This window comes from Arabidopsis lyrata (assembly GCF_000004255.2).
Source record: "Arabidopsis lyrata subsp. lyrata unplaced genomic scaffold ARALYscaffold_1, whole genome shotgun sequence".
Lineage (NCBI taxonomy): Eukaryota > Viridiplantae > Streptophyta > Magnoliopsida > Brassicales > Brassicaceae > Arabidopsis > Arabidopsis lyrata.
The window spans coordinates 32,641,310-32,666,148 of record NW_003302555.1 but is presented as its reverse complement, the minus strand read 5'-3'; the positions used below and the strand labels follow the sequence as shown (position 1 = coordinate 32,666,148).

Genomic DNA, 24,839 nt, shown 5'->3' with positions numbered 1-24,839 from the left:
CTCTCCTTGCGGTGATAACCACTTCGACTGTTCCTCCGACTCACGGGTCTAATGGGCTTTATCCTTCGTGGGCCGTTACCTTGATTACGTGGCAATCTTTGGTTGGTCCCGGACTATTGGTGCGGGATCCGACACCAACAGAACACAATTGCTAGACCAAACTATTCAGGAACAAATTTTGCTTTTTCTTGCTATTGCTACATTTCTTTCAGATTCCGTTTACAGTGCCTGTGAATTCATAAAATCGACGAACATTTTTTCTGTTTTGAGAGAAAATGAAGAACCCTAATTTTAATTTTTCCCCAAAATTAAAACGACGTCGTTTCGTTGTTTGAAGGGGAAAAAAATAAAACGTCGTCATTTTCATTGACCAGAAGCCACGTCAGTGAAAACGACGACGTTTTATTTTTTCCCGCCCCCAAATAGTTTGGGTTGGAAAAACCCACCCCCAAATAGTTGGGGTTGAAAATGGCCGCTTTTCCGCCACGTCAATGCCACGATATCGCTGACTCAGCAGCCGTTAAATCCCGAACTAACACCGTCTTCTGTCGTGTTGAAATCGGCTAATTTTCATTAGTTTAGGTTTTGAATTTGAATTAGTTTTGAGTTTGGGTAGAAATTGACGGGGGGCCTTAGTTTGGGTTGGAAAAACCCGCCCCCAAATAGTTGGGGTTGAAAATGGCCGTTTTCCCTAATATGTCCACACTGATTAATTTTAGGTTTGCTTATTTATAAAGCGTTGCATTAGATTTAATGTAATACTTTTTGAATTTACTGAATTTTTTATTTAGTAAACTTATTCAAATCTACTAGAAATTTGACCTTAAAATAATTCAATTGGTGACCTATTGGAGGTAAAGAATGAAGACTGTTCTTATCATTCAAAATATATACCAGTTAAAGAGAATTTTGTTTCCAAATTAAACATGTGTTTTGATCTTCATTCCTCTAAATTCATTTCTCCCAAAGAATTAGTCATCTCTAATGCTATGCAATGAAAGAAATCTATACTTTCGGCGGAGTAAAATATTATTTTCGAAGTTGTTGAGCATAACAAATGTTGTGGTTCGAAAGAGATTTAATTGTATGTAAAACTAGATCAAAAGCAATATGCATAAGTAACTACATAGATTTTAAAAGTATATGTAAAAGCTACTATCAAATATGATTTATTAGATTGAAGACCTATTTATTAATTACATCTACGCGAATGCAACTATATGGAATGAAACAAATCTAAAATTAAGGATTAGACATACCTTGGATTCTAGCAGAATGAAACAAAACCAAAGAACATCCTAAAAACCATCAAATCCTCTAATATTGTAAATGACAGAATATCTCCTGGACTTTCCGTACGTGGTAGTAAAAGTACACTTCAAAAGCCGGGCCATAAAAACAATCTAAAAGTTAGATCTATTTTGAGGATCCATTTTGCCTTCAATTCGGGTCAGATTATAGGATTCTAGGTTTGGGCTCGACAGCCTCAACCCATTTAACTAAGAGAGAGTTAATGTTGATGCACACTACAAGAAAACATGTCGAATTTTGACCAATTATCTGATCAGCGAAATGGTCAAAACTTGTATCGATCTATTTTTGATTAATTATTAATCAATTCAAAATTTGGTAACATATTAGTTCAATTTACAAGGTCACATGCTACAAGGTAGTACATACCAGGTCGGTTCAGTTTATAGTCAATCTGACGACAGACCTTTGTCCCATGAGGGTTTCCGAAGCTACAGTTTTTCATGACGGCGAATTACGTTTATGGTTAATTCTTTTGTGTAGTTTAAGATATATTGATTCATGGTATAGAAATAGTCATGGACCCTCAAATCTTGATATGGGAATAGGCCATGTTCCCAAATAAACAAATTCAAGCGTGGACTCGATCATGGTATTAAATATATTTGTTGAACATTATAACTACACAAAGCTAATCGTGACTTTAGCTTGCATAAAAACTCTTTCACGTTTCAAAGCTCAATAAACGTTGACAATTAAACCACTAAAAACAACAAAAATGGTTCAACCCGAAAACTACTTTGTTCTGGATCCGAGAGAAGCCACCGTCATGGATCTGATGCGGCTTCTCCTCTACTCGGATCTCGAGAATAGAAAGTTCGTTGATACTTCCGTAGAGAATCTTGAGAACCGTCTTTGCGAAATCGGGGGACGGTGGATTATTTTTGTATCCATCGTTGTTCAGAAACTCCTGATTATCCTCAGGAAACCTCTCTCGTTCTTGGGATTCGCTCTTGGCTTTTGGCTCAACCTTCCTTCTTCCAATGGTGGCTTCTTCAAGATTTTCCTAAATCTTGTCAGAGGTTTGATTTTCTTGACTTTCTTGTTTAGAACTTATTGATATAAGTTGGGTTTGACATTACATTATAAATTAAAATACAACGTTGAATACATTCTAAATTTCTTCATTGCGATATCTCGAACGGAAGCAAGAGTGAAAATCGACAAATAAGTGATGGTTACTATATGAATTATTGTTTACAAAATATTATTTGGCCCTCTAAGGTACTCCAAATGTTTTTGTTTTTTCGTTATCATAATCTTTTTAATTGATTGAATATAGAAACCACATCTGAAAGATAATATACAATAAAAATGCAGTTAGGCCATGATGTGTTATTTACTTAACTATAAAAATACACAGCTGACCAAGTGTCGTTAGCTCAATTAGTAAAGATTCTAGGCAAAGCTTAATTCGAGGTCGCCGGTTCGAGTGATGATTGATACGAAACTAATATTACATGCTGTGGTTTGGAGCATGAAGAGATTACGGGTTTTGGCCCAGAATTTCCTGGTATTTAAAAAAAATAAAAATATACACAGCTAAATTCTTTTCTTTCTTTTTTTTTCTTTTTTCGTCAAATGGATAACTTATGAAAATACAACCATATTTTTCTGTAAATTATGTTTTTCTTTTTTTAATTTTGTAAATTTTATTTGCAGTTTAGCTTTGTATGTAGCATATTCACCCCATTTGATTTTAGAAACTTGTGTGCATGATCTGCCGAATAATTATCGTATCATCGGTCATATACCAAAGTTTCACATTTATATTACTTTTGTAACATGTTCAGGAAGGTTTATTTGGCCGGAAAAAACAGCAGCGACATTTGCATCGGTAAACGGAAACCTAGACCAAAAAGTAGAGTTAGGTTTAGGCCGGAGCATAAAGATAGGAGATGAAAGATACAAACCACTGTTGTCAATTATGGCTTCTAAGCTGTCTTACGAGAACGAAAACTTTATCAGATCCGTTCTTCAAGACCATTGGCAGGTTTTATTAACTAACTCTTCCATTTTTCTTAATATTTTTTTCCTTTATTATTGTTCACAACTCTTTATAAATAAAAGTTTCATATAAAAATACGACAACTAGTGCAGTATTATATTAGCTGCATCTTTTTATTTGTTGGTCAAACATTTAGCTGTGTATATATTTTTCTTCATCGAGTTAATTAACTTTATCTTTTAACTTGCAAGTATGACCACCCCATAATCATGCATGTTCTCTTTCATTTTGAAAATAATAAAATGACTTATGATCACTATTATTTGTTTATTATGTTTGTGGCAAAGATGGACTTATTGGGTTTCTACAGCTGTCCGAATGGTGAGATTGCTTCCCTTTTCTTATATACGTATAATGAATAATTAACTGTGTTCGACCAAAAATGCAGATACCACGTGAAATTAAAACACCGTCTGATATGTGGGATATTTTACGTTTTCTTACCAATATGATTTGATTCCCATAATAATCAAATAAATAATGACCTAAAATTTTTTATATAGTTAGTATCTTTCACTTGTTTGGGTTTACAAATCCATTTTAAAAATATTTTGAAGTGTATTCAACTCTGTATATTAAATGATTTAAATTTCAATAAATTTTTGTATGATTTTGGGTGAATTTACGAAAATTGTTATGACAACTGACAATTCTTAAAAGGGACAAGTGAGTTAAAAAGGGATCAATAATATTGATTCTTTACTTCACTTTTTTTGTTTTTTATTTACTTTTCTATATTTCGTTGATTTTTCTTTTTTGTAAGAACTCAATATTTTGTTGATAAATATATGCATTAGTTGTTTTCTACTACAGTATTTACGATTCTAAATTCATTTTCTTAAATTATTTTATTAGATACAAATCAATTTAATTCAAAATATGTCTTCTCCCGAAATAATAATATATAGTTCTACTTTATTTTTGGGCTTTTCAGATTTTGATCAAACGAGGTCAACAGAGGTGATTGTTATAAGGGACACAAAAGAAAATTCGAACCTTATCATCGTCAGTTTTAGAGGAACCGATCCTTTCAACGCCGATGATTGGTGTACAGACCTTGATCTCTCTTGGTAATATACTGAATACTTAGGTTTTTTTTTTTTGAATACTTAGGTTTAGGTTGGTTTTTATTCGGTTAGGTTCAACGTTAGCTTCTCCTAATCAAACTAATGCTGATTTCAAAAATAGGTACGAGGTTATTATGAATAAAAATAGGCACGACGTTATGAATGTGGGAAAGATCCACGGCGGATTCATGAAAGCTTTAGGCCTTCCGAAAGAAGGATGGTATGAAGAAATAAACTCTGACCAAACCCAAAATAAAACAAGTCAACTTGCATACTACACAATTTTACGTCAGTTAAAAGAGGTTTTCGAACAAAACCCAACATCCAAGTTTATCCTGACCGGACATAGCCTAGGTGGAGCCCTAGCGATCCTGTTCACAGCCGTATTAATGATGCATGATGAGAAGAAAATGTTGGAGAGGCTTGAAGGAGTTTACACATTTGGTCAGCCTCGCGTAGGAAAACGAGAATTTTGGAATTTTCATGACAGACAAGTTAAAGGAATTTGACGTGAAGTACAAAAGATATGTTTATTGCAACGACATGGTTCCTAGGTTGCCTTTCGACGACAAGACACTCATGTTCAAACATTTTGGGGACTGCCTTTACTGTAACAGTTTCTACAAAGGAAAGGTTGGTTATAGATTACAATTTATGATTTTGACATTTTGTTTCTTGAATTAATCACTAATGATTAGGGTTTTAAAACCTTTTTCTTAAGTTTTATCTTTTCATATCAAAATATTCTATATATCTTTATCATAATATTATTCATATATATAAAGTTATAGTTTGAATATATATATATAATAAATATATCGAGACATGAAAAACGAGAATTCTTGTTTTGTTTCCGCATAATTCCTATTTATTCACTTCCCCAACTGATGATAACTATTTGATATAATGTTCAGGTGGAAGAAGAGGAGCCAAACAAAAACTACTTCAATATATTTTGGGTTATACCGAAGATATTAAACGCAGTGTGGGAGTTGATAAGGAGTTTCATCATATCTTGTTGGCAAGGTAAAGAATACAGAGAAGGATGGTTATTGACGTGTTTTAGGCTTGTTGCATTGTTGATTCCGGGACTTCCTGCTCATTTTCCTAATGAGTACGTCAATGTTGCTCTTTTGGGAAACTTTCCTCCTCACGTACCCGATTCTCAAAATTTACATGCTGATGACCTCAATGTTTCCCTCTTGAGAAACTAAAGTTGGCAGCATCGTCTCCAAAATTTTGTTTTATAATTAGTGTGTTCGTACTATCTTTCGTATACGTAAACTCTTTCTTTGAATTTTTTTTTTTGTTTTGATATATATATTTTGTTGTTTGTTTATTTGGATTACTAGGACTTAGACCCCCCGCGATGTCGCGGGGGAAAAGATTTCAGGCTATTTTGAAGAAAAACGAAATGTCATAATGAATTGAGACAACAAGTTTCAAAACAATTTTTTTTTAACAATAAATAAAGATATATTTTACAAAAAAAATATGATAAAGAAACGTAAACTCTCACAAATACTTTTTAAGATTTGTATTATTATTAGAAAATATTATGGTGAAATAATACGAGCATAAATAAAAAATATTACACAAAAAGTTATAATGAGTAGATGCAATTTTTCAATTTTTTAAACTATTATAAATATAAATAGCTATAAAAATATATTCATCTAAATATTACGATAAAAAGACGTAATATTTTATATTGTATTATGTTAAAAAGAGACAATCTTCAGAAAAATTAAATAAATAACCAAAATAGATATTTATTTAGAAAAAAATAATAATGATATAGATAAAAAAGTATATATATGAATGCTAAATAGCAAAAAAATGTAACTTTCTATGAAAAATATCAAACAAAAAGAAATAATAAATTTAAACCACTTTTAAAAACATAATATATATATACATATATAGAGCTAGAAAGAGATGAAAGTTTAAACAGATAAATTGATTGTAAAAGACACAATTATTAGAACTAAGTATATGTGCTAAAAAACACGAATAAAACATGGTGACAAGATAATACTCTAGATGAACAGATATAACTGTAGTTAATGCTTTATTCAAAAAAAAAAGCTTTAGTTAATGCCCTAAAAAATGTATCACAAAAGGCAATGTTGCAACGGTTCATCAAATACAGTAGAACTTCTATAAATTAATACTCGATAAATTAATAAACACGATAAATTAATAAATTTTGCCGGTCCTGAATTGGGCCAGTGTAAAAATTAACCAAATTCGATAAGATAATAAGATAATAAGTTTTTTGAAATCTTTATGTAAAAATATAGTCCCAATAATATCATAAATTAATAATCATGTAAATTTGCATATATATATATATACATATATAATAGTTTTAGTGTTTTTTCATAAAAATAGCCAAAAGTTTTTGTAAGTTTTCAAATTTGAATATGCATAATATTTGTTTTAATAGTTTTATATGTTTTTAAAATACAACAATAGATCTCGCTATTTATGGATTTTAATTTATGTATATCGTTTGTATATGTGAATTCTATAATCGTTGTGATTCATTGTAAAAAAATTATTTTCTCTTCGAAATATTAAATGTTTAAGTCTAAAATTATAAAATTTATAACATCCAAAACATTAATTTTATTTGGATCACGTTGCTTTAGCTCGTATTTTTTTTAAAAAAATTCACAATTGAAACAAAAATTTCTATAAATTAATAAATATTAATTTACGCTATAAATTAATATTTATTAATTTATAGATAAATTAATATCACTATAAATTAATAAAATATCATGGTCCCAACATTATTAATTTATAGAGGTTTTACTGTATACCTAAAGTTGTAATAATTCAATAAATAAACTAAAGTTGCAATGATTCATCAAATATATCAAATATTGTAACGGTTCATCAAATAAACCAAATGTTACAACGGTTCATTAGATAATCCAAAATATTCATTGGTTCGTCAAATAAACCAAATGTTACTATGTTCTATTAAACGGTAGCAACATATTCATTTATAGTAATTAAAATTAAAAATTTGATGAAGAATTATAACCAAAAGAAGCGACCGTAGAATATACCAAATGTTGCAACGGTTCGTCAAATAAACTAAAGATTACCATGGTTCATAAAATAGAACCAAAACTTGCAATAATTTGTCAAATAAACTAAATATTGCAACGGTTCAATTAAACGTTTAAAATTTCATTTAATTATATTTTAGTAACTAAAATTGAAATAATAGTTTAGAGAAAGTTATACCGAAAGACGTGACTATAGATAATTAAATGTTATAATAGTTTATAAAATAAACCAAGAGTTGCATTTGTCCGTGAAATAAACTAAATGTTGCAATGGTTCAACTAAACGGTTGCAACCGTTTACGAAAAGTTACGATAAAAAAAACATAACCGTAGAAGACATTTATTCGGATCGCAATTTTCTAAAAAAATTCAACCGTATAATATATATTTTTACTTTTTCAAAAATTAAATGTTTTAACGATTTATAAAATAAATAAAAAATTATAATTGTTCGTTAAATAAAGTAAATGTTGCAATGGTTTAACTAAACATCGCAATTGTTTATGAGGTGTTACGATAAAAAGATGCAACCGTAGAAAATATTTATTCAGATTGCAACTTTTTGAAAAAACAACCATATAATATATATTTTAGTTTTAAAACCAAAATTTAAATCTATATAATATGAAACATAACTTTAAATGAATAGATGCAACTATGAAGACACAACCGTAAACTGAAAAGATACGACTGTAGTTTGCACAAATATAACTGTAAAAAAAAACTGTAATTATGTTAACGAAGAGATGCGATAAAAGACACAACCGTAAATATATCAACGAAAAGACGCAACCAAAATAACCATAAAAAATAACCGATTTAAACGAAAGGTTGCGATAAAAAGACGCAACCGTTCAGATGTGCAAATGGTATTTATTAGATTGCTATTATATATAGATTTTCATAATTCGATTTCAACACAAAATAATAATGTGATCAACTTTGAATAATTGGGAGAAGTGATAAAGTGGATATTAACGTATTTGTTTTTTTTTTGGATCGTATTATATTCCTCCTTCTCTTTTGTGTTCTCTAACAAAGACATCATTTATAGTAACGTTTTTGACGATTGAAAGATGTTTATAAAAGCTAACATTCACAAATGCAAAAGATATCAAATCTGAACAATGTTTAATTTGTGTGATTGAAAGATTGTCGTGCCTTTGTCTAATGGTAAATCTCATTAAGTTTTTTGAGTATTTGATTTTAGGGTAAATTGAGTCCTAATGTTACATATGAAGAGAGGAATATTTGAAGGATTTTTGAAATTTTTTTGGTGCTTAGTTTCATATATTATATTGCTATGTTTTACTACATATACGTAATTACTATATAGTTTTATAATTCAAATTAAAAATAAATATTCGAAATAGATTGAATTTTCTCTACCAAGTTTCATTTTTCACATTAGTCTGCAAATTTTTCCTGGTGTTTTCGAATGCTTTTATTCACATTTTAATTTGTGATTTTTTTTTAACTTTCACCTCAGTCCTCTTATTATGGTCCATATTCACTTTGACCATATATATATAATACCAAATTCATAATTTAATTTTGTGCTTATTTTTACACCTTTCTATACTTTAAAATGTTCATATTTTATAATTAAAGTCACTTATAAAATTATTAATACTTAAAAATTTAGGTAAATAATAGTAACCATATTAATTACTTTTAAATTATAGTTTTAGATATTTGATGTATTTTAAAATTATTTTGACAAGTGTCCCAGTAGTCATGCATGTAATTATAATTCCGCCATTTTCCGAAAATTCATTAGACACCTTTTATAAAAAAAAAAATCATATAATATGAACGTGTAGAATCAAAAATTGATAAATCCTAGCCAAGAAAAAAAGAAAAAAGAAGAAACAAAGAACCAAAGAAGATGTCGTTTATGATTAAGATCTTAATAACAATGATAATGGCTTTGGTTATAATGGACATGAGAGCAAAAATTGTAACTGAGTGTCAGAAAACAGACTGCAAGTCTCTCTGTCAAAACATGACCGATATAGCTTGTACTAATTGTCTCTTCAGATGCATTTCTCCTCCATCTTTTAAGTACTCCAACACAAGTAATCTTTCACTCTATCAAAAAATAAAATAAAGAGTAGTTTCTCATGACTCTCTATAATCAAATTTCGTGGCATGGCTTGAATATGTTCAACACTAATTTTGAAACATATAGTTATCATGTAAATTGTGCGTTGTTTAACATTGTAAAGACAAATTGCCATACACCAACTTTTTTCTTATTATATATGATTTAGATAGTTGTATTCACAAATTATGTCAATGAGTTGTAATTAATGATGTTTACAGGGCCGAACCAATTGAAAATGACCCCGAAGATCTGTTACTATATTTGCTCTGGAGGTTGTGGTACAGACAAAAGATGTGACCATCGTTGTAAAAACTGTTGTGGTTGGCCATCCCTCGAAACATCTTCATCACTGATTTGAGATTCTTGGGTCTTAGACTGTTGGAACTTTTGTTATATTTATCTTCTTGTTATCTAGTTGTTTATTTTTTATAAATCTTTTCATGTTGGGATGTAATTTGGCATTAAAAGGTTTAATATAAACAAACTAAAATCTAATAAGGAGATCATTTTCGTGGAAGAAATGTGATGGTAACATGTACTTTCTGAATGATTTTAAATTTTTAAGGAACACCTAGATAGTTTACAAAAAAAAAAAAAAAAAGGAACACCTAGATAAATAAATAAATAAATAAATATATATATATATATATATATATACAAGAGGATAAACAATGATTAAAAATATATATGCTTAGAGAAAAAACAACCATGTACAAGGATATACTCCATCTGTTTATAATTAATCCAAGTTTTAAGCTCTTCATACATATTAGAAAAACAAATTAAAATTTGATTAATTATAATGCATCATCTTTTTGATTAACAATTTCTGTAACTACAAGTATTCAATTATTTTTCTTTAAATTTACAATTCATCATCATTAACTAATTAAATTCATTAAAAACTTTAATATATATATATATATATAAACTTTAAAAAATATATATATATATATATATATATATATATCTTTTGAAACAATTTAATTTTCTAAAATTTGGATTAATTAGCAACATAGAGATCGAGTATTATCTATATTAATTGACTAATGGATCCCGGCACATCCATTCTTCTCAAGCAGTCATTATTCAATACACAGTGTTGTGGCTGCAGAGGGAATAATAATATCTTTGTGCAATGGTTCAACCATTCGAGATACTACAGAAGGCTACCTAAATTATTTTTAGATAAACTATGCGACTTGAAATTTGAGTATAGTCAAATACATGATATACTGTTTGTTTATCTAAAGCCAAAAACGGGAACTTTCTACAAATCATCTCATAGATCTCGTAGACTCGCAATACATGTTGGTAGTCGTAAACTTCAGATGCTGGACCATAAAACGATCAGGAAGTTAGATATCTTTTGTTTTTCGGATCAATGAAGATGTAGCTGCACGCTTGGGGAATCACCTTCCATAGTTGGAAAGCTAATCCATTTGAGATTATTAGGCTTACACATTGTTATGTTGATCCAGACTAGGAATCGATTCCTCTCAAGCGCGAAATTATTTAAACACTTCCATATGGGCAGTCGAAATAATGTCATGTTTTAAGCATATTAATTAATCCTGTGAATGGTTAGTCGAAATAATTAGTCGGGTGATAAAAATCTGGACCACCCCTTGATTATCAAAATAATAATAATAATAATCTATATATACATTTTTGGAGTACATTTAGCAAATAAATCCTGGAGTTGGATAGTATTTACGGATGAATGCCATTGACATTAATTGTTTATATTTGTTTAATTTGAATAAAGATTTTTAATTTTATTTCGTTACTCAAATTGTTACCAAAAATCTCGCCAAAATATTTTTTAATGTCTCGACAAATATCTCAAACATATAAAACAGCATTCAATTATTTTCAGTAATAGAAACAATGTCTTAACTCCATATACGATTTATACTAATGGCAAACACTAATTTCTCTACTAATTAAAACAATCATTAGCGAATCGGGTCAATATGTCGATTCTCGGTTAAATGAAATGAGAAACAAATTAATGGCATATTCTCCATATATTCTATGACATATTCGATAAACTAACGTTACCTAAACCAAATCATCATCAATCTTTTAGAGATAAAGTTTGTCATCTCCTAATTTCCTAATCTTCCCTTAATTATTACAATCAATCATTGTGATAACCATTTTTTTTATTCGTATCTTTGATATTCTCATATCACCTAAACCATAAACCTAGACTTCTACCTTCTCAATAAATACCAATCTTTACTCAACTACTAGATTCATCAAGCAAATATTTTTCTAATCTCATTCAAAACTATACTCGCCTCTAGCAAAAATAGCACAAACATCCTTCAAGGTATATTCATAAGATAATCTTTGTTCTTAATTCAAATTTAATTTTTATGTTTGAGATTCTGTTTTTATGTAATCACATAACTCATTAACGTGAGTATATCTTAATCTTTCTTATAATCTACAATGTTTTTTCTTTTCTCATAATACTTTTTTCATTTTTGTAGACCGGACAAATCCTTCATATGGAAAATAAAATAATGACTTTCTGCAAATTGTCGTCTGCAAATTGTCGTCTTCAACGGTGACTACACCGTCGTCTACTGCGGCAACTGTTACAACTCCGCGTGAGTCAAGAAGACGTGACAACTCGCTTCCTCAACAACAACATAGTATTCAAAACGCCATTTTACATCAACAATTTGTTTTTAACATTATTTTCCAAATTTCTTTAATTAAAATTTTGTTTTAAAATGAATATTTTCAGGAAAGATCTGTTGTGTAACCAACATCGTTGAGTGAACTTTTCTCTTACGAGAAATGAGATAATATTGAATTTTGTTTTTTATTAGTTTCAAGAGAATCTCGACTGTTTTGATTTTCTTCCATTAACAACTTTGTAACAATTACGGGGTTTTGTACATATATAAGAGTCGTGGATTTTAGACTTGATTCTATAAATTTTATTTTATTTTATAATTTTTTAGATTTAATTCTCTATATATTTATTAATTCAATCAAGATATAGTAGACCAAAAATCTTACTACTCAATTAAAACAATTATCTATATAATCTGAAAACATGTTTATCTTAAACAATATAATATATAGATATGGATTTGTAACTATATATACTCATCAAATCTTTAAAATATACAACTATATATACTCATCAAATCTTTAACATTACAATTTTAACTTAGCATATAGTCTCGCGGTATACCACCGGTAAAATCATAAAATTAACAATCAAAATACAATTACAACTGTAAACACTGAACAAAGCAAGCAATATATTGCGGGGTAAAATATTCAAATTTTTAAATCCACCATACATCGTTACTTAATAAACTGTATGTTTACGTATCTAATCATTAACATTTGAAACCTTAACAATAGTAATCATACACTAAATAATACACAGACAGATATCTACATTTAAAAAATACAAATTAATATGATATATCTTTAGTTAATCTTTATAAAAAAAATTACATTTTTTAAAAAAATATATAGCCCCGCGGTGTACCGCGGGTTAGATTCTAGTATTAATGATAATTCAGAAAATCTTTAAGCGCATGCTCTCCAACCATAGGAAGGCCCAAGTCTTGTCTCTAGGCATCTTTAAGATGTTATATATATGTTTGTGGAGTTCAAAATTGACCTGAGATCGAATGGACACTCTCTAAACCCGAATTTGCTTCAAAATTGTAACATGCACTTATTTGACTGTCCAAGCCTAATAGACAGTTATATGATAATAGATATATACATAAACTTATGATAAATAGATGCTAATGTAACTTTTATATTATGCTTCACCGAATTATCACTTAAATAATACTGAAAAGCAATAATTTAGACTTAAATTATTGAAAATTTCCGAAAATCACAGTATATTATTTTCCAGGGAGCTGACGAGTTGCTAATAAAGAGATATTGATCGTTAACCTAACCCACCAATTTGTACGCACCATATGATCAAAATCTGTTTTACAGCTATCTAGCATACCAAGCACACTTGATTGATAGTGTCTCATATCCGAATAATCACCGCGTAAGTGTGCCATATAAGCACCTTCGAGAAGCTTTTGTACAGCTCTGTACGTTGCCTGGCAATGAACAAGTTGGGTCTTGACAAGAGGATTCTCTGCTTTGGGAATAAATTCATCTCTAATGAGATTACCTGCTGTTGTGGTGATGTACACTGCGTTGAACGCTGCGATTTTCGATATGATCTTGATGTCTGTGTGGGGGTTATCGAGTTTCGAGATGATTGTTTGCTCACAAAAATACATGTTCCTGGTGTTGACGCATATGCTATCGATTAGAATCATTGTTGGGGCGTCTGGTGTGATTGGGGTCGATGTGGTCGATGGGATTGTGTGGAGGATGATCAAAGATGTGATCATCAAAGAGATTCGTTGAAGAAAACCCATATTGATTCTAGATGTGTTTTTGTCTTTTTGTTCCTTTTATAAGATATTTTGGTACTTGTTCAATATCATTTTATTTTGACAAACAAAAAATAGAAAAGTTGAATATCATTTTCTATATATAAAAAAGGCATTTATGAGTCATGCATTTGAATGACTTGCCCATATTTTATTCTGTTTTTGCATAAGGACTTGCCATATAACTTTATACATATTTTACAAAATTTGACTAGATTGTTTCAAAATTTGTTATTATTTTAATTAGAATCTGATTTCACTTTTCATTTTCTAAATTTTAATTATTTATATATCTCTTGTTTGTTGTTTCTTGCATGAAAAGTTACGACGGAAATTCTAGACGAAATGATATATAAAGCTACTTGCTTCATTACCTTTCTTGTTATGCCTGAATTTCGTGAAACTGCATTTACATGAATTAGCATTACCGTACGACTCGTACGTATTAAAGAGACCAATATAATCGTCATTTGGAAGACTTATGAGTTATGAGTCACCTTAAAGCCTGAAACCTTAAAAAAAATAAAAACTGAAAGTAAAATTTATTCAAAATAAAATGTTTACAATCACTACCCTTTAGAGATTCCAAGATAGAGAGACACAAATGTTATGAATCAGGAAGAAACAGAAACTAATACATACTCTCTGACATCAACAACAATGATAAGATGAGTACGAAAGCGCAAGTGCATGTATGAAGAGAGTACATGACGATAAGCAAATATCTCTCTGTTTTCATACACAAAGAGATTACTTTATCATCAAGATTCATAACCATGTGACTCTGCAAGTGCCACTCTATATTCTTAACTTCACCAAAACGTGAGAATCGTTATACATTTCTACACCCATGTGATTCTCATTTCAATACCTAGTCAATTAACTCAAGGTGCCTAAGAACTCTTTAAGATCTCAGTTTAAGGAACAATAGCTTTAAAGTTTGTCCTAAGAAACACAGTTACACAACAATTATGGTAGCTGAAACTTAGATAAACCATAGCGGAAATATACTTATTTCACTAAATGTGACAACTTCAAACATAAGTTCAATTACCTTGCAAAAGACATCTTATTTTGAAACAAAGAGCAAAACGAAAATATCAGAACACCAAATGCCTTAGAATCCAAGTCATAAAACAACATCATCAAATGACAGAGCAGTTCTGGTAGCCGACAACTCTGCATCCAGCTCTGAAAACTTTTGCTTCAATTTCAGAATATTTTCTTCTGTTTCTTGGAGTTGGGCCACAACAGACAGTTCTTTCTTTTTCTTTTCTTTTACTTGATCAAGCTTCTTTTCCAGCCAATCTACCTTAAAGTTCACAGCTTTCAAGTGTGTCAGCGCAATGTCTGCATCCACAAGATCGTCATTGGAAAGCTCCTGAATTGACTTGCACAGCGTCTCGATCAAGCTGAGCAAGAAATTCATCCATGTTGTCCTGAGCTGTTGGTTCTTTGCACGGAAGTCTACCACAATGTCTGGATGTCTTTCAAATATACGTCTCACAGATTCTTCCTGCGAGTGTCAAAAGGTATATCATATCGGGAGACATATATGATCTCACCTCTTGTAATTACAAAAAGTTAGAACTATTCTTGATTACATACCTGTGAAGGAAGAACTTGAAACCCATTAACCATGCTTTCTTTTACTGATGAAGCTTCCTTGAGCGACTCGTTAGACTCCGCACAATCCTCATTTAGCTTTATCTTTTTCAGAGGGCGGCTTGACTCTTTAGATTTCACTGACACATCCAATGTGCCAATAACTTCAAGAACATCTACCTCAGCAACAATAATGAGTTCATCGTTCACAAGAAATCCTTCATCTTTGTCATGAAGTTTGGTAAGAGGGATCATAGATGAAGAACCCCAATTCCAATCGGACACCTTATCAAACCAGCTATATCCTTCTGTAGCAGTTTATTACATTAGTTAATATACATAACAACTTTGGCACAATAATAAACTAATCTTGTCAAGTAAACCACTCGTCGTATTCCTTAACTACTCTTGACAACGTAAATACTGAATTACTGATTTATTGATTTGCAAAATAACAGGAACTTTGCTTTCCTATGTTTATATTTCATATGGATGAAATATTTACTGTATATATATATATATATATATATATATATATATATATATATATATATATATGTTAAACTAACATGTCGATTACAAGGTATATATGTCGAATAGTTACTATGATCTATTAAACTAATTACTATGTATATATGTTATGTTGACAAGGACCATTGAACAAAATCAATCAAGTAGATAGCAGATTTAAGTAAGAATCACCTCTTTCTACTGGCCATTTTTTTGGATCCTGTGGTAAGATAGTTAGCCGATATTTAACGTTTCTACTCCATCTGGAAGGCAATGATTCATAATCAACAATTTGCAGAAACAGAGAGAAGTAATCAACGACCTGGTATCCCTTGGGATATGCACAAAGACGCCTGAAGAAAAAAAGAAGAAACGAGTCACAAAACCATAGATGGATAATATATCTAAATCGACAAGAAACATTGGAAAATATTAGCTTGTGTTTTTACCATTTGCAGTCACCTATCAGGACCGGAGCAGAATAAATACGTTTCTCAGATTGCAAAGAGGAGAAGTTCTTTATCACCCAAGTGAACTTCTTACCAACATGCTTAGCCATCAAATGTAATAAAGATTCCTCCCAATAAAGGACCTGAAGAAAAAAGAAATCCCCTTCGACAGATTATCACACACACAAATCCGTAATCACACGCAAATCAAGCAACAAAAAAAAAAGAGATTCTCTACAATGTATTCCTAGATTCAAACTACATTTTTAACCAAGAAGATTGACTAGTTTCCACAGCTAGAAAACGAACACTTTTTAACCTAGAGAATCAGGAAGAACACAAGTTGAATTGATGATAGAATCAAACTGCATGACGCAGAAACTGGACGGAAATAAAAAGGAAAAAAAACTATGCTTGCCTTGCAAAGGAAACTTTTTTTCTTTTGAGTGGAGTTTACTCGCAAGTGTTAAATAAATAAAGAAAATGCATGAATCTCGAATAGTGTGCGGGAATGCAAACAGTCTTTTGTCCTTCGTAATTTGATACTTTGTCATAATTACGAATTAAATCATTTGTATTAAAAAAGTCTACGTAGAGCCAATCACTTGGAAGCGACTTTTCGATTTCCCACACTCTGTTCATTAATATTCACACCAAAATAGATTACTTAAGCATCAAGAAACTCGGTTCATTATAGAAACCTAGAGAGATCTGTAAAAAAAAAAAACCTAGAACAACTAATTAGAGCACAGAATATGGGAAACTTTCAACATAAGTCTCCTTTTTTTCCTAAGTTAGATAAGACTAACCGATTGGAAAACCAAACTCAAGTCATCATAGAACATTAGAGGAACATTGGCGGCTGAAACCGTTGCCTTCTCCTTCTCAACTTATGCAATGTGCCAATGTCCTCCGTTTCTTGCAGTTGATTATCACCTTTTCCACTACTTCTTAAAGACAGAGGAACAATTGATTCATGTAAGTTCGTATGCTATGTCTAGTCTAGGTGTCTTTTGAAGATATAGTTAGGTTAATTAACTGATTCTACGTGTTAGCAAAAACACTATAAATGAGATTCTAGTCAAGATTGTGAGTGTAAAAACTGAAAAGTTGACACAAAACAAGAAACATGCACCATCGTGGTTGTGTAATAAATTAAGAATTGTTTTCTAAATAAAGTTTCCCAGCAAAAAAAAAAAAAAAAAAAAAAAAAAAACAAAGAGAGACTTGGACATATATAGAGAACATGCGGTCGCATTCAGTCTTCAGGTTAGGTTTTTTTTTTAATAAGAGTGCTTCCTCTGGGAGGAGAATGGTTTGTTGGGAAGGCGGGTTCGTCATTTGTGTGTGCTACTTAGGACAAGAGGGCTTGGAAGAGTAGATAGCAGAAGAAGGGTCGATGCATATGTCTTCATGATACCTTGTCTATACGTCAATCCAAATAATTGAAGACCTCCCTTTCGTAAGGGAACTGAGAAGTACTAGTGATCTAAAGAGATGATAAAAGGAGAGATTGGTTTGGCAGGAGGAGAAGATTATTGCAAACTCAGATTAGAAAACAATCAATTTGTGACGAAAATTTACGTGAGAAAATTTTCCTCGCAATTTTGCAATGGATGTGCGAGGAATTTGCGAGGCGGGCCCACTATATAGCTAATAATTTGCGAGGGAAGACTCCGTCGCAAATTTGTGTGAGTTTTGCGACGAATCTGCTATGACGGTTATATCCCTCGCAAGTCTGTCGCAAATTTGCGAGGGATTAGCAACGCTCTGTTCCAGAGCAAAATTTGCGATGGATTTACGAGTAACTCTTGAGTTAGGTGAGCGCATTTTAAATGAACGTAACTACTTTGTTGGTAGGTGAAAAATCCCTAGCAAAATCATAGTAATTTTATAATTCCTAGCACTTCCCTTGCAAATATAGCTAGCAATTCCAAAGAAAAAAAATTTTGTGCCTATAAATAGCAAACATAAGAGATGCAAAAATCATAACTCAAAACAAAAAAAATAATCTACTAACAAAAAAATAATCTTCCTAAAAAAAAACACTCCAAACAAAAAAAAAAAAAACTCTTGAAATGGCTAGTTTGGTAGAAAAGAGGGTGCGGCTCGGCGAGTAACTCGTGAATCGGAATATATTCACTGAGAATCGATCGAACTTATGCGCATGCTAATTAAAGGCTTTTTCCATCATACAATGATTTAAAATTTTGCGCTAAAAGCGGAATCTTGTCCCAATAAAAATAAATGTCAATTAAACCATAAAATATGGTATAAAATAATTATAAGTTAGAGAATTTCACTCAACACACTTACTTCTAGTTTCAAATTTATATTATTAACAACATTAAATTATTTTTAGATTTATCAGCCTTCAGAATTTTATATTGAATCATATTCAACTATTAATTTCTTGTCTAATCTTTATCACTCGATTTTTTTTCTTCAAAATTGCTCAAATTCTCTATCTCACTCACCTAATATATGAGCTTGTAGTCATCCTCTCTCTTTTGTTGTGACCTTTTGTGAAAATCACTAGTTCATATTTTCTTCAATCTCCCAATAACAACCCTAATATTTTCTCTCAAACCATTTTCAATTTCGCAAAAATTCTTTGAAATTTCTCAGTTGTTGATAAAAATTTTTATACGTGAAAAGTCAATAGTAGTTACATCATCCCCATATATGCTAATCAAGTCATAGTTAGTGTGTAAATTCAAAAATCCAATGCCCACTTCTATTTTTCCTCTATTTTAAAGTTATTTTGTTCCAATGAATGCCTCTAAAATAGAGGGAAAAATAGAGTTATTTTTTTCCTGTATTTTAGAGGTATATATTGGAGCAAAATAAACTCTAAAATAGAGAAACAAAATATAGGTGGACATTAGAAATGGTTTAAGTAAGTTATAACCGTTCCTACCTAAATGAATAAATAAAGAGCAATGAATTCAATACAAGTAAAAGTACAATTTTTGTGAGATCATTGTACTGATATAAGCAATGATTGACCCTTAATCTATCATCATTTACCATAACCAATTGGTTAGATTCTAGTGAGATTGAGCGGTTTTATAAAAAGTAGGATGTAGAACATCATTTTAAGTCATATTTGTTTACTCACGTTTACTCTTTTAAAGAGCCATACACTGAAATATTTTTTAGGAACATAGAGATATGTAAAGATCAATAAATATCTTTATATATATATATATATATATTTGTAATTTAGAATTCTTAAATTAAAATAGTTTGAATTTGTTTATTAATATCCTTCTATATAATTAGAATATAAAAAAACACACAAAAAATTATTATACTTTTGATATAAATTTTTAATATACTATACAAACAATAATTTTGTTTATCTAAAATAGAAAATAAAATAAGTCCATAACGTGAAAATAAAGTTATAAAATCGGAGCGCGAAATTTCTTTCACCCGCTGGAAAAGAAATTATGATAAAGTCGGTAGCTCTAGCTATGCCGGTATATGCAATGTCATGTTTTAAACTACCACAAGGGATTACCTCTGAGATTGAGACACTTCTTATGAATTTTTGGTGGGAAAAATCATCTAATCGGAAAGGGATTCCTTGGGTTGCTTGGAAGAAACTTAAATTCTCAAAAAAGGAAGGTGGTTTAGGCTTTCGAGACTTAGCAAAGTTTAATGATGCCCTACTTGCAAAACAAGCTTGGCGACTGATTCAACAACCACACTCACTGTTTGCGCGTGTCATGAAAGCTCGTTATTATAAAGACGACTCGATATTGGATGCCAAAACAAGGAAACAACAATCTTATGGATGGTCTTCCCTCTTAGTTGGTATAGATCTTTTGAAAAAGGGAACAAGGTATTTGATAGGTGATGGTAAGTCCATAAAGCTAGGGATGGACAATTGCATAGATTCACATCCGCCGAGACCCATTAAAGCAAGTGTAAGCTCGAGTGCATTGACTTTAGACAGTCTGTTCCTATTCCATGGTCCTTTACGGGCTTGGGATCCTGAAAAAATATCAGAATTTGTTGCGCAGGAAGACCAGGATATTATTCAACGGATCTATCTTTCCAAGGAGGCGAAACCAGATAATCTTGTGTGGAACTACAACTCCTCTGGCGATTATACGGTGCGCTCGGGTTATTGGTTACTAACCCATGATCCTCACAGTGCCATCTCTTCAGACAGGCCTCATGGTTCCGTGGAGCTAAAAAATAAAGTTTGGCAACTTCCAATTATGCCAAAAATCAAACATTTTCTTTGGCGAATGCTATCCCGTGCGTTAGCCACGAATGAAAGGTTAACTACGAGAGGAATGCAAATTGATTCTACATGTCCCCGATGTAGGAATTCAGTTGAATCGATAAATCATGCTCTGTTCACGTGTTCTGTTTCTTCCATGGTATGGAGGTTGTCAAATACACCGTTTTACGGCTCTCAGATGACGTCCGACGATTTAGAGGAAAACTTTATCCATGTTTTGAATTTACTTCAATCAAGCACTCTCACTGAAGTTCAGAAATTACTTCCGTTTTGGCTGCTTTGGAGGTTATGGAAATCACGAAATAATGTGGTTTTTAACAATTTCCGTGAAAGCTTGACAACCATTGTTTTACAAGCTACAGCTGAAACAAAGGAATGGATTGAGGCGACGAATATACAGAGACGACGATTCCCACAACAAGCTCAACAACATCCGATAGTGAAGTCTTGGACAGCACCGCAACGAGACTACGTTAAATGTAATTTTGATGCTGGACTTGATCTACAGAACTTGCAGGCTAAAGGTGGTTGGATAATACGAGCCTATGAAGGTTCACCGAAAGCTTGGGGATCGATGGTTCTGCATTATGCTGGCTCACCTTTGGAAGCAGAAGCTTTGGCCCTTCTAGCTGCACTTCAACAAGTTTGGATTCGAGGATATACGAACGTAGTTATGGAAGGCGATTGTGAAATACTCATCAACCTGGTTAATGGAGCTCCAGGAATTTTGTCTGTAGCTAATTATCTTCTGGATATACATCATTGGGCTTCGAAATTTGTTAACATTCAGTTTAGTTTTGTTAAGAGAACAGGAAATCAAGTGGCTCATAATCTTGCTAGATTTGGTTGTATTTCTTCCTGTTATTATGCTGATTCTGTTCATCAACCTGTATGGCTACATCAAAGCATTTGTAATGACTTTTCCAAGTTAATATAATTCACTTTTGACGAAAAAAAAAAAAAAAAAGTTATAACATCGCGTATTGTACAACAAAGAATAGTGTAATCAAACTCATACTACATACTAATAATAATTATATTATACCAATAAAACAAGAATTTGCAATTATGCATCAAATACTGGGGTAGCCAATTAAGAAAATAAAAGTAAATATACGTTATAATATCTCTTAAAATACTACTATCCCCTAGTTGTTAAATATGATTTGATAAAGCGATACAAAAAGTAGTGTTTTGTGAAAATCGCGACCAAAGCTGACAAGGAACTTGGAGCGTCAAATCTGTGTTTGGAATTGCAGGACCAACTAACTCAGTACATGTGTATATTAGTCTGTTGTTACACAATTCAAAGTTTTGATTTGGGTCTAGTTAAATGTTTGGCTTGGCTAATCATGTGGTTGATTGATTCTATATACTGGTTTTAGATGCTAGCCAGTTTTTCATCAACTATTAGATCTCGATTTCTTGTTGCGGCACTAAAATACATTTTGTTAGTGTTAGCTGTCATATTCACCTGACTTGTACGAGGATGTACCTAGAATATTTGTGACTTCCATGAGAGGTGACAAATTAACTTTGTTGTCGAATGAAGTGAAGATGCATGCATGTTTTAATTATCAAAAAAAAAAAGCATGTTTTGTCTTGTTCCGAGATTCTTCATGCAATAGATAAAATATATGTTGAAAAAGCAAACATCTCTCTTTATCATACACAAAGGCTTTGATTGGTGAACAAAAATAAAGATGTACAGCTTTGTACTTTGACAATTACCAATCACAAAAACTTTAAAAGCAGTACACTATAACATAAACAGTTTTTTTTTTGACAAAAACAAAAACAAATTAAAACGGTTACGGTTAAATACGGTTATAGTTAAATACGGTTACGATTAAATACGGTTATAACGGTTACGGTTAAATACGGTTATAACGGTTACGGTTAAATACGGTTACGGTTACGGTTACAACGGTTACAGATAATTACAGTTATAGTTATTTGATGACTACAATACGGTTAATATCGGAGGCGAAATCTTACGAGTTACCTAACTTATTATAATACTTTTCATAAAATCAAAAAGTATGTTACAAACCAAATTTTCTTCATTTCGAGCAAAATAACAGTATAACATATTTGTTTGAGAAAAGACCATTTTTTATAACTATACGGTTAACCATATGGAGTTACAATTATATTTTTAAAGTTTTAACTATACAGTTAACCATATGGTTAAATAACGGTTTTCATATGTTTACCGTTAATTAACGGTTACGGTTAATATATTTTTTAACTGTAACTAATTATTTTTTACGGTTAACGTTACGGTTTTTAACCGTTTTATATGGTTACGGTTGAGAAACGGTCCGGTTACGGTACAACATATGGTTACGGTTAGCTTTTGGTCATGCCTAGTAAGCATGAACAAAAGCTAACCGTAACCGTATTTTGGATCGTAACTGGACCGTTTTTCAACCGTAACTGTATAAAACGGTTAAAAATCATAACCATTCACCGTAAAACTAGATTAGTTACGGTTAAAAAATATATACTAACCGTAACCGTTAATATACCAGAAACGTATCAAAACCGTTATTTAACCGTACGATTAGCCGTACGGTTAACCGTATTATTAACCGCATAATTAAACTTTATAAAATATAATTGTAACTATGTATAATGCAAAAAAAAAGTCTCGAATGTTCAGATAAAGATTTCCGAAAAAGTAAATAATAAAGCATATGAAAAAATCTCATTAGAATAATGGTTTTTTTCTCAAACAATTATTTTGGAATGTTATATTGCTCAAAATGAAGAAAATTTTTATTTATTATAGGACTAGTAAATTCATATTATTATTCTAACAATAAAATATTGTTCATTCTATATAATCTTAATTTTCATATGTAATTATATACTAAAGTACATTTCTATGTAATTTTTTTTCTTTCTAAATTCTTAATATTATTTATTATGTGTACTGCTATGATGTTTCCAATCAGAGTAAATTTTTAAAATTTGTTCTGCGTTTTTTTTTGTATAGCTTTCATGTTTTATTCTTTTGTACAGCTTTGCACTATTCCCTAATAGCTAACAGTTCCAGCTAACAGCTAACAGCTTGTTAACAATCAGACCCAAATATATTACTTTATAAACGAGATTCAGCCATGTAACAGAACATTATCATACCCCAAACAAAAAAAAGATTCATAACCATCAGTGCTGGTCCGAGCATTTGTGAGGCCCTACACGAAAAATAAAATGAGGCCCAATATATTTATAAGTTTTAGGGCTAAAATTTTTTTTTTGACCTATTTTTAGTAAATTATACAAAATAATGATATTTTGAATATTATTACATTCAAATTTAATTGTTTGGCCCTATTTTATTTATTTTTTTCGAAAAAGACTTTAGTTTCTACCAAGTATTTTCATTTTATGGGCCTTTTTACCAAAAAAAAAAAAACCTTAAAAAAAAAAAAATTGTGGTGCCCCAAGCCAATAACGTGCAAAAATCGGAGTCAATCAAACGGATGTTAGTCAACTCCGTTACGGTGCTGAGTCATCTTACACGTGTACGCTGACGTGTATCAAAATGACGTCGTTTTCATACCCGTACTGTCTGCGCCATGAATTTTCATACCTGAACAATTTTGTAGGGTATTTAACAACCTAAACTTCTATAAAATTTGAACCTCATACCCTATACTTGATACAACGTGCAAAAATCGGAGTCAATCTAAGGGGTGTTAGTCAACTCCGTTACGGTGCGTATCAATAGTCAATCGTTCATTGAACCCACGAGCCGTAGTCAATCATTTTAAATTGGGAGGAAATTATGAATACTAGGGTTTCCAATTGAGAAATCGTTTTCTCATTTCTTCTTTTTCTTCTCACAAATTAGGCATGAACAAAGTTTTACCATGTGACTACGGCTTCGCACAACTTTTTGGGTTTATAAGTTAAAAAGATTGAGAAATACTCGATGAACGTTGTGGGATCAGTTGGTATTCGGTGCTTCCCATGTGACTACGG

At 31.1% G+C, this 24,839-nt stretch overlaps 4 protein-coding genes and 1 long non-coding RNA gene across 5 annotated transcripts; 3 read left to right on the top strand and 2 right to left on the bottom strand.

Annotated features, from left to right (window-relative positions):
• The first annotated feature begins 1,588 nt into the window (after window positions 1-1,588).
• On the top strand, window positions 1,589-5,920 carry LOC9330726. The gene is given in 7 exon segments (XM_021011116.1): window positions 1,589-2,333; window positions 3,105-3,304; window positions 3,607-3,640; window positions 4,254-4,389; window positions 4,508-4,847; window positions 4,849-5,019; window positions 5,301-5,920. Coding segments are annotated over 7 exon segments (1,485 nt in total). The 5' UTR covers window positions 1,589-2,029; the 3' UTR covers window positions 5,601-5,920.
• Window positions 5,921-9,326: 3,406 nt separating this feature from the next.
• Window positions 9,327-10,074, top strand: LOC9330725. The gene is made up of 2 exons (XR_002329843.1): window positions 9,327-9,547; window positions 9,795-10,074. It is a non-coding gene; the product is annotated as an uncharacterized LOC9330725 (long non-coding RNA).
• Window positions 10,075-13,367: 3,293 nt separating this feature from the next.
• On the bottom strand, window positions 13,368-14,053 carry LOC9328051. The gene has a single exon (XM_002891943.2). The coding sequence runs from the start codon at window positions 14,007-14,009 to the stop codon at window positions 13,470-13,472; it is 540 nt and encodes a 179-aa protein (XP_002891989.2). The 5' UTR covers window positions 14,010-14,053; the 3' UTR covers window positions 13,368-13,469.
• A 586-nt stretch (window positions 14,054-14,639) lies between these two features.
• LOC9328050 (MATH domain and coiled-coil domain-containing protein At3g58410) lies at window positions 14,640-16,813 on the bottom strand. Its single transcript, XM_002891942.2, has 4 exons — window positions 16,589-16,813; window positions 16,332-16,492; window positions 15,633-15,937; window positions 14,640-15,540 (listed from the first exon to the last, which is right to left on the bottom strand). Exons 1-4 carry the CDS (start codon window positions 16,696-16,698, stop codon window positions 15,154-15,156), a joined length of 963 nt encoding a protein of 320 aa, XP_002891988.1. The 5' UTR covers window positions 16,699-16,813; the 3' UTR covers window positions 14,640-15,153.
• Window positions 16,814-20,322: 3,509 nt separating this feature from the next.
• On the top strand, window positions 20,323-21,783 carry LOC110224507 (putative ribonuclease H protein At1g65750). Its single transcript, XM_021010605.1, has one exon. It carries the CDS (start codon window positions 20,323-20,325, stop codon window positions 21,781-21,783), a length of 1,461 nt encoding a protein of 486 aa, XP_020866264.1.
• Window positions 21,784-24,839: the final 3,056 nt, after the last annotated feature.